This window comes from Lissotriton helveticus, chromosome 7 (genome assembly GCF_964261635.1).
Source record: "Lissotriton helveticus chromosome 7, aLisHel1.1, whole genome shotgun sequence".
NCBI lineage: Eukaryota > Metazoa > Chordata > Amphibia > Caudata > Salamandridae > Lissotriton > Lissotriton helveticus.
In genome coordinates, this window is record NC_136068.1 from 570,203,979 (window position 1) to 570,214,792 (window position 10,814).

Here is a 10,814-nt window from a genome sequence, read left to right on the forward strand (position 1 = left end):
AGCCGTTCGGGCTAAAAGTGAGGCCAACCGCCCTATGGAAAACTCAATGTTAAAAACACGTTTTGGGACCCCCCTTTTTTCTCGGCCCCCCCTTGACGAAACCCCCCCAAATTTCCAGGGGCTGCTCAGAAACAAAATGTTCCATTTTCCTGAAAATTTCAGCCAATTCCGTCCACAAACGCCAAAGTTATTAGACATAGAATTTTCAAAAATCCCATAGGGAAAAAATCCTAACTATATATACCTACTGGCGACTGCCAGTAGGTAATATATATATATATATATATATGTTTTAACATTCTTTTTTTTTAAGTTACATTAATTATTTATTAATTTTAAGTTTATTTAAGTTTTTTAAGTATGTTTAAATTAATTATATTTCTTAGTTTATTACTTTAAAATTACTTTTAAGATATTTAAAAAAATCGATATTTTGACTGTCTATATTTTTTCCTATCGATATTTTGGAGTCGATATTTTTGTACTTACCTGTTTGTAGATAGGAAGTCGATATTCTGGCATTCTATATTTTTACCTCGATATTTTGGCAAGTCGATATTTTGACTGTCGATATTCTGTCAGTGATCCAAGCCTGGCACTGCTAGGACTGGATGGCAGCCTCCAAAGGACTTAAGACCTCTACACCTACAAAGTGCCTCAAGAGGCTGCAGTGGTGTCCTGCACAAATCTGCATTGCAAGCATCCTCTCCTTAGGACACTAGACACTGGCAACAGGTCAGAACCCAACTGTGTTCAAGAGAGAGATTTATGGAGTCGCATACTCATTGGTGAGCAGTTATACATTCCCGCGTTTGACCCAATGCACTTAATAAATAATTCTCTAACCACTTCTGAAGTCAGTGTGTTCTTGTATCTCAGTCATGTTGAAATACAGGGTAGTTTAAACCTGTGCGATAGTGCGACCGCTGCAGCCAACAGCATTTAAGTACAAAAAAACATTTCTCGGCCTACGCCCCCAGGATCTGGAGCAGTATCACCCCAGAACAGTAGTATCCCTCCTGCAATTGAGTAAGAAACTGAAAACTCACATCTTCATGCCCCACTACCTCAAACAGGCTGACCTATCCCGCCTTCTTCTAGCTCTATCTTCCTTTTCTGCCTCTGCCTCTCCCCATCCCCATTGGGGTTCCCCACACACAGGACTCTGGTGCGAGCCAGCTTGGTTTGTGCTTTAGAAATACCAAAACATACATACGTGTGAGCACTAGTCAGGGCCCTTCCGGTGCAGGGGGCTTCAAACTCTTCAGAGGACCCCCAACTCTTCAGAGGACCCCATTCAGTCCACTGCAAATAAATATCTGTGAAATATGAGAGAGTCAGGAACCCTTCATCACCTTCTGCAGGGAGGGGCGGGGGCTCTATCATTCTGCAAAATGTGCCTGCTCCCACTTTGCCCGGGAACTTATTATCATTGGTTAGCTGGATGTAGCCACCAATGTAAAATGTAAAGAAAATGGTCCCGATTCACAGAACTAATTTAAGACAAAATGTTATGTTATGTTATGTTATGTTATGTTATGTTATGTTATGTTATAGGTGTTTGTATAGCGCACGGCTGCCCCAGCCAAGGGGCGTCCCGCGCTAGCTGCCTTTGTCCAAAGGAGATTGCAGAAGATGTAAACTGTAAGTGAACACAACATAGCTAACCGAAGAGGTGAGTTTTATTGGCTTTTCTGAAGGATAGAAGGTCCTCCATCTCACGAATCTGGGCTGGGAGTCCATTCCAGAGCCTGGCCGCCAGGTATCTAAATGAGCGGCCGCCCATTCGACTTAATTTAATGAGGGGAATAGTGGCCAGGTTCTTTCCCTCCGACCGTAGAGTGCGTCGAGGAGTGTAGGATGAGAGGAGTGGACATAGCATGGGGGGGGGGGGCAAATTTCAAAATTTTAAAAGCAAGGCATAAGGTTTTAAAATGAATCCTCTTTTCTACAGGGAGCCAATGTAGACTTTTGATGGTAGATGTGACAGATTTGTGCCGGGGAAGACCCTCTTGCGGCAGCATTTTGGACTCGCTGTAATCTGGCTTTCTCTGCAACGTTAGTTCCCAACAGCAAGGAGCTAGCGTAGTCTAACCATGAGAGAATTGCTGATTGTACTACCAATTGGCGGGTATGGTGGTCAAAATATTTTAGACACGGGCTGTAGGTTTCGTAAAATTCCAAAACATGTGGCAGCCACTTTTTTAGTATGGTGGGTAAAGTTCAAGGCAGAATCCACCCATACTCCTAGGTTTGTTACCACATTCTTGGGCACAGGTGGTTGATCCATAGTTTCGGGCCACCAGTCATTTCCCCAGGCCATAGTATTTTTGCCTAGCAGCAAGACCTCCGTCTTGCCGGCATTAAGTTGGAGATAGTTTGATGACATCCAGCTGGTGATATCTGCGAGAGTCTGTTTAAAGTTCAGCGCACTCAGGCCGCTCTCGTCTTTTAGTGCTACCACCAGCTGGGTGTCATCAGCGTAGGACACCAGTGAGAGTCCATGCTTCCTGGCTACCTCTGCCAGAGGAAGGGCATAACATTGAACAGGGTGGGGCTGAGGGCGGACCCCTGGGGTACTCCCTGTTCAACGGGACATTCCTTGGCGAGATACGGTGGGATAGAGACTCTAAAAGATCTGTCTGACAGGAAGGCCCTGAACCAGCTAAGTGCCTGACCAACAACCCCTACTTCCTCTAGTCTGGACAATAGCACCTTATGGGAAACCGTATCTAAGGCAGCACTGAGATCTAAAAGAATCAGTGCTGCCGTTCCTCCTGAGTCAAGTATAGTCCGGAGATGTTCAGTAACACTCAGGAGGGCGGTTTCGGTGCTGTGCCCAGCCCGGAAGCCATGTTGAGACCTGTCTAGAATGGAATTAGACACCAGAAAGTTGGTCAAGGTGGAGTTAACATGAGCTTCCACCACTTTGGCTGGCCAAGGAAGCAGAGAAATTGGCCTGAAGTTTTCAGGTAAGTTAGGGTCAAGTGAGGGGTTCTTTATAATAGGGGAGACCCATGCTTGCTTCCAGGTGGCGGGAATGTTGGCTGTGAGAAAAGAGGAGTTGATAATGTCTCTGAGTGGGCCTAGTATGGTTTCGCCGGCTTCTCTGAAAAGTTCAGGTTTCAGGGGATCTGCAGGGGAGCCAGATTTAATTTTGTTACATAGTGTCAGAAAGTTTTCATGACTAGTTGCCGGGATGACGGAAAGTTTGGGTCTGTCGGGGTCTGCTATGGAAATGGGTAGGGATGAGATCGAAAAGGAGTTGTAGATTTTCCGGATTTTGTCCATAAAAAAGGTGGCCAGGTTATCACATAGTGCAGGAGAGATGTTAGGGTTAGTTATAGTCTTTTTAGCACTGAGTTCTTTCAGAATTCTAAAGATAGTTTTAGAAGCGTTCTGGCTGTTATGGATTTCAGTAGCATAATATGCAGCTCTAGTTCTACATATATTGCGGTGGTAGCTTTTTTGTAGCTGTACATACAGGGTCTTGGACGTGGGATCGTAGTCCCTTCTCCATCTTCGTTCTGCTACTTTTAACTCCTTTCTTTGTAGAACAAGCTCGTTGTTAAACCATGGGCTGGATTCATGGGATCGTGGCTTGGTCCATTTTGCTGGGATCAGCGTATCTAAAGCTTTATTAATCCAGTCACAAAGACTGTCATACCCTAAGTTAGGATCCTCATTAAACATGGGGGGATTTGCTCTGAGAAGGGCGTGGAATTCCTCGAGACAAAGCTTTTTCCATGGTCTTTTCCTAACCTGCTGAGCAGGGTTGGTGTATAAGTCGCCTGCAGTGGATAGTTCCATGGTCACTAAATAGTGATCTGTCCAAGTCATGGGAATGGGTGATTTTACATTCAAATTGGTAAGGTTGGAAAAGATCGGGTCTAAATCCTAAACGTATAACTTTTTTTGCATTCACAGAAGTTAGGATTTTGTCTTAAGTCTGTCTTAAGATAAATTTAAGACAAAATCCTAACTTCTGTGAATACCAAAAGTAGTACGTTTAGGATTTTGTCTTAAGTTAGTTCTGTGAATCGGGCCCATAATGCCTGCAAAAAGCGAACAGAAATCTTTTGGTAGGTATTAAAAACTTGCTGGTGCTAAAAAAAAGCAAAAGTGACAGACTAGGCAGTATATTTTAAGGGGGGGGGGCTGCATTCCGCCCTAAGAAGCAGGCTAATGTTCTCACGAGTGACAATCATATGTTACTGCCATGTCTCCTGAGCCCCCGCCCCACAGGACAACATGCAGAGACTGGTGAGTGTATGTATGGTTCTATATTCTTCTTGGCAGCGCAGTGCACACAGGCACTTCTTACCACCTCCTGGGTATCAGTATCTTTATTCCTGTCCCCGCTCCCTGACCAAAAGTGGTGTCCAGTGTTCAGTCCCCTCCCCATCTGCCCTGTGCCAGGTCATAGTGCCCGCCTGCACATGTTCCGACATCTCCCCCTTTTGTTGACAAATAAACACTTTCTCCTCGCCTGCCTTTGTAGAAAATGAGTAGCCAAAAGATAATAAAATGTGAGCGAAAACAAGAAGATAGAAAAAAAAGAAAGCGATATATACTTTGTGGCTGTGTCTCCGACATTAATGTTCTTCGACCCATCATTATTGTTCTTCAATGAGCCTACTCGGTTTTCGGCTTACTCTTTTTGGAAGGACCTTTCTATTCCCTGGCCATGTTCTTCTCCCACAGCTACAGCCAGGAGAGGCCCTTCGCTGCTGTGAGGGTCTCCGTCTGCACACTCCTTAGTGTGGTCGCTCTAAGTTGTCTGTCTGTTGCTTGGCAGTGCCTCTCCTTCATCATCATATGATATTCTGAATTCTGTGAAGTGGGAGTTATTTCTAGTGATGGAGTAGGACCCTGCCGCTGCTGTGATCATGGGCCCTTTCACGTTTGTTATCGTTAGTGGCTGGCTCGAGAAGAGACTGTCTAACTTCCTTGTTTGTTGTCGGCACACGAGTACTAGATCTCCTTGCTTTAGTTCAGATGCTGTGGCATGACGACGTGTATGGGCATATTGCTTCATCTTCCTCTTGGTCTTGTGTGGCAATGCCACTGTGTTTAGGTGGTGCTTTGGCTTCCAGCTGAGGCAGGCAGGTCCTGCTGGTTCTCCCCAGTACCGGTTCTGCCGGGCATCAAGCCGTAGAGCTGTGTGGGGTGTTGGGCTAGTCCTGAAGTATTTGGCATGTCTTTGGCCCACTGAGATCTGCACCAGTTTTACTCAATGGATGGCCTCTTTTATGTTGCTCGTGAACCTTTCACCATGCCATTTGCTTGCAGCCACAGAGGCGTTATTTTCCTGTAATGTATGTAATTTAGATCGTTTTCTATGGGCCTGATCACCCGTCGCACTTCCCATGTCCAGTCCCCTCCTCTTCTGCCCTGTGCCAGTTTCTAGTGCCCGCCGGACATGCCATCCCAACAGTTACCACCCCTGCTGAATATTTAAACCGTACATCAGGGGCTAGGGGGACACTGTCTTATGGCGTCCATTCTCCTTCAGTGACTATCTCACACGGTTGAGAGCCTCCAACAATTATTTTAACTGTTATTTTGGCTATAAGAATAATAATAAATCCACATTTGTAAAGCGCACAATCACCCGCAAGGGCATCGGGAAGATTAAGCAAGCTATTGCCCCGAGTCACATGGTGCTGGGGTGCCGAGGATCGAACCGTGATCCCCAGATTCCGGAGTCAGTCGCCCTAGCCGCAGCGCCACAACTCTTCCACATTCGCTATTGGCTTGTGTTTGATCAGTGGACTCACAGACAGCCCCCGCCAGTGTCTCAACCAGGGAATCTGTGAAAATTACAACCTGGAGGATGATTTCGTAAACGAGCGCGTGAAACACAGGGAGCAGGATGTCCTCAGGGCAGCGACCCTGAACCAGAACATTCATAAAAGTCATGGTAAGGTCACCCGGGAGGCAGGCAGACTCAGCAAAAAGTACAAGCAGGCCCGGACCCAGAGACGGGTCTGGATGGGCCCTGCAGGTGAGTGGAGTTGCCTGCAGAGACATGGCTCTGGATGGTCTTATAGAGTGGCAAGCTGCGTACTCTAGCTTCAACCGGGTTCTGTGCCTATTATTTTAACTTTCATTCGGGGTGGGGGCTGTTGTGTCTAAGTGGGATGTACGTTGTTACAAAACATGCTTTTACCAAGCATGCTGTTACAACGCAAGTTTTACCACGCAAGCCATTACAACGCATTGCTTTGTGGGGTGCTGGATAGTGAATAGTTTAATTTACTATTCCAACTCCAGTCCCCGTGGATAGTAGGGAAGGTGTTGGATAGTAAATTAAACTATTACTTATCCTAGAGCGCCCCCCAGTGCAATGCGTTGTAATGGTTTTCGTGGTAAAGCCTGCGTTGTAAAAGCACTGGGTGGTAAAAGTTGCGTTGAAAAGAATGTTCCCCATCTATGTGCCTTACATCTTCAGCTCTCTTTGCCTTAACCCTGCTCACCTGCTTACCTCACCGACACCAGCAGCTTCCTACTGCTTACCCTGTTCTCTCTACTTAACCTTTCTCTTTCTGTACCCCACTCTTCTCACTCTCTCTATCTCACACACCCATCCCTCTTCTGTGATCACTTCTATCTCCCTCCACCTCATCCTCATCTTTCTATCACCGCACCTGCCTCTCTTCCTGCATCAATGCCCTCTTTATACCTCACCCTTCTGTCTCCAACTCACTCTTCTCTTTCTGGCTCACCTTTATCTCTGCCTCGTCCTCCCCTCATTCTTCGCCTTACCTTCGTATGTGTTTCTGACTCACCCTCCTCAATGTCCTCTCTCTCTTACTCTCTGTCTTCCTCACACTCCCCCCCCCCTTTGCCACCTCAATCTACCTATCACCATCTCTCTGCTTCATCTTCCTCTCTCTCCATCTCACACTCTTCTGGCAACCTGCTGTGTACATGGTCCAAAGAGTCACAGAAACAAAAAGTCTCAGAAAATAAAACTCATGTTTTCTAAGAACCGAATTCTGTCACAGTGCTGAATGTCGGTGGAGGGAATGGGGTGGACGAGAGGCTCGAGGGTAGCCACGGGCTCTAAAAATGGTGGTCTTGTCCCGAGTTCTTACTAAAATATGCTAGAATGAGTGAGGTTTGTGGTACTCTACAGAAGTACACTTGAAAGTTGTCATGAACTTATTTATATGCCGTGCTTTGAGGTGGAGAGATCACCCACTCCCCAGGTGGATGACCAAAATCGCCCAGTTTGTACAAAAAAATTGGTTTACCTAGCACACGCTAATGTCAACATGTATTACATAAATAACAGATATCAACAATTCTAGTCTTTCTTTGTATTTGTTAGGTTTATTGTCATATATTCTTGTTTAGTTCTTTTTTTTAGCCTCTTTTTAGCCAACACGTGTTTCGAAGCCATGGCAAGTGGCCGCGTCTTCCTCAGAGCTGGTTCGTCGGTATGGTTAGGGTCTTTTAACCGGTTGTAATTCCGTTACAGTTTCCCCAAATAATTCTTTGTATTTGTTAGTTTTTCTCTCCCAAAGGTATCAGTATTATCCATTATTATTTGTTGTCATCCGTTTTAAAACCTTCTGAGTGTTTGCTCGCGCAGCCTTCCGTTGTCTCAGCAAAGCGTACTCGCTGGGACGACAGAAGGCTGCACGTGTATGCATCGGTACATGTATTGGAACAGTACTGTACTAGGATCACGTGCACCACAATGTTCACCTCGATCTTGCATCTATATGTCCACTGTGTATGCCTTGGTACAGTACTGTACTAGGATCACATGCACCACAATGCTCATCTCGCTCATGCATCCATATGCACACCACGTGTGCAGTGGTACAGTACTGTACTAGCATCACGTGTGATCACATCCGCCACAATGCTCACCTCGCTCATGCATCTATATGCCCACTGTGTATGCATTTGAACAGTACTGTACTAGTATCACATACACCACAATGTTCACCTCACTCATGCATCAATATGTCCACCGTGTATGCATTGGTACAGTACTGTACTTGGATCACATGCACCACAATGTTCACCTCGCTCATGCATCTATAGGTCCACCGCTTAAGAAGTGGTACAGTACTGTACTAGGATCATGTGTGATCACATGTGCTACAATGCTCACCTCCCTCTTGCATCTATAGGCATACCGTGTATGCATTGGAACAGTACTGTACTTGGATCACATGCACCACAATGTTCACCTCGCTCATGCATCTATAGGTCCACCGCTTAAGAAGTGGTACAGTACTGTACTAGGATCATGTGTGATCACATGTGCTACAATGCTCACCTCCCTCTTGCATCTATAGGCATACCGTGTATGCATTGGAACAGTACTGTACTTGGATCACATGCACCACAATGTTCACCTCGCTCATGCATCTATAGGTCCACCGCTTAAGAAGTGGTACAGTACTGTACTAGGATCATGTGTGATCACATGTGCTACAATGCTCACCTCCCTCTTGCATCTATAGGCATACCGTGTATGCATTGGAACAGTACTGTACTTGGATCACATGCACCACAATGTTCACCTCGCTCATGCATCTATAGGTCCACCGCTTAAGAAGTGGTACAGTACTGTACTAGGATCATGTGTGATCACATGTGCTACAATGCTCACCTCCCTCTTGCATCTATAGGCATACCGTGTATGCATTGGAACAGTACTGTACTAGGATCACATGCACCACAATGCTCACCTCCCTCTTGCATCTATATGCACACCGTGAATGCAGTGGTACAGTACTGTTCTAGAATCACGTGTACCACAATGTTCACCTCACTCGTGCATGTATATGCCCACCATCTATGCATTGATACAGTGCTGTACTAGGATCTCGTGCACCACAATGCTCACCTCGCTCATGCATCTATAGGCCCACCGTGTATGCACTGGTATAGTACTGTTCTAATATCACATGTCCCACCCGGTCTAATTGTCTCATGGATCTCTATGTTATTACACTCTGACTTCCTGAATTACCTTCTCCGACCCGCTATCGCATCACAATGCTAATTTCCCAGCACCAATGACCTCCTGGTCCTCACTCTCATGCATCACAGTGTTAATGGACGGGACCTCATGGGCCACTATGTCCAACTCATTAACACATCACTTTACTAATGCATTTTGACTCCCTGGAGAAGCATGTCGAGGCCGCTAAGTCTACTGGCACCCTCTATCAGGTCTTGGCATCAGGATCTTGATTCCCGTTTCTGGTAACCTACTGGGACCCTACCCGACCATCGTCCCCAATCCACTTCAGTGGTACAAGACCAAGGCTTTACTAAATGACGATGACTATTCGTCCAGCTTCAAGCTCTCCCATCCAGTCATTATTCTTGTAAAGGATGGTGGAGGGTGCCAGAACTTTAACATTTACTGAAACCACAGAACATTGTGCTTGATAGTCAGTGTATGATCTGTTACAAGTCAGTGCAGAGTTATTGACCATCTTTTATGAACATTATGAAATGAAATGAATGAAATGAATGAAATGAAATGAAAAGACAATTTATAGAGCGCGATTGCTGCCCTGGGGCGTCCAAGCGCCACATTATGTGATCAACTGTCAATGTACAATCAGTGACCAATTGTTGGGAGTTTATTTAGTGCTATGTAAAGTAACCCCATATCATTGGTCAAGCAGCGCTATGTATCAGAGATGCCCTTGCAGGGCCACTAAGTGCAGGGGTGGGATTTGTCAGATGGATGTTAGGGATATTCTGAACCTATAATCAGAGCATGGTCATAGGTCAGAAAGTTAGGGGGTATAGATTGCAAAATATTTCTAAAAGAGATGAACATTTACAAAGCATGTGCATATGTGGGTGTTATCCATCGTCTAGTGCCATGCATATGGACTACACACCAAGGTCATATGTTCCCTTGATCCATTGGATGCACACATCCTTTAAATTCTATGAAAGAAATTCATTATTGCCCAGGTTTGACTTATCAGAGTATATTTTCACTAGACCTGGTCCAATTCAAACCATTACCAAGGACACATCACCCTCATAGGCAGTTCATCTGCCCCCAGTGCAAAAGAAGACTCACCCAGATTCCAACCCCAATGACCACGAGGAAGTAGACCACAATGACGCTGATGTCCGCTACGTTTTTGATGGAGGCCTGCGGCACATGATCAGTTCCATTCGTCATGTTCACTTGCGGATCCCTGCACAGCTCTTCGGGTGTGGTCTTGGAATGGTTGTCCTGACCGTAGCAAGTCCTTCCTCAGGGGTTTGAATATCAGGGTCTAGGAATCGGTTTCTGTGGGCTTTGACCCAGTCACGGCTTCCAGAGGGCTTTGATTCTTCTACGGCCTTATCTTCTCAGCAGTCTCAAATCTGTAGGAGTCTCACATCTCATGGGGTCTGGACTTTGCATGAGATGTCACTCCTGAGCATCCAGTGGCTGTCACCTGCTTCAAATCCCAGCTCCCTCTGGAAGACATTCAGGTTAATGGTAAAGCCGTGGGAGGAGAGGCTGGATCTAGTATTAATTTTCCATTGTAATTAATGGAAAAAACCATGGGGGACAGAGCCAGTTCCATTATTAACTATCCAGTATTATTAACTGACCTGGTCAGCAGTTCTGAGTCAGGGACAAGCAGTTTTGCCTGGAGATGCTACAGAGTATTTCCCAGTATCCAGCCAGACTGAAGTGGGTTTGAGTTGATGGGAGGAGGCTGAGGGGCAGGTGAAACTTAAAAACTAACTTCGAAAAATCTCAGCAGAGTTACTGTTCTATCGGGTGTCTATCCTGAGAGCCACCTTACAAAGAACGTCCCCTC

General features: G+C 45.7%; 1 protein-coding gene across 1 annotated transcript in view; it reads right to left on the minus strand.

Moving 5' to 3' along the window:
* SLC5A2 (solute carrier family 5 member 2) overlaps positions 1 to 10,432 on the minus strand; it is a 144,344-nt gene extending 133,912 nt beyond the window's left edge. Inside the window, exon 1 of the mRNA XM_078650604.1 lies at positions 10,076 to 10,432. Within this exon, the coding sequence (XP_078506730.1) occupies positions 10,076 to 10,180 (105 nt within the window). The 5' untranslated portion in view covers positions 10,181 to 10,432. The remainder of the gene's footprint in view (positions 1 to 10,075) is intronic.
* Between the last annotated feature and the right edge of the window lie 382 nt (positions 10,433 to 10,814).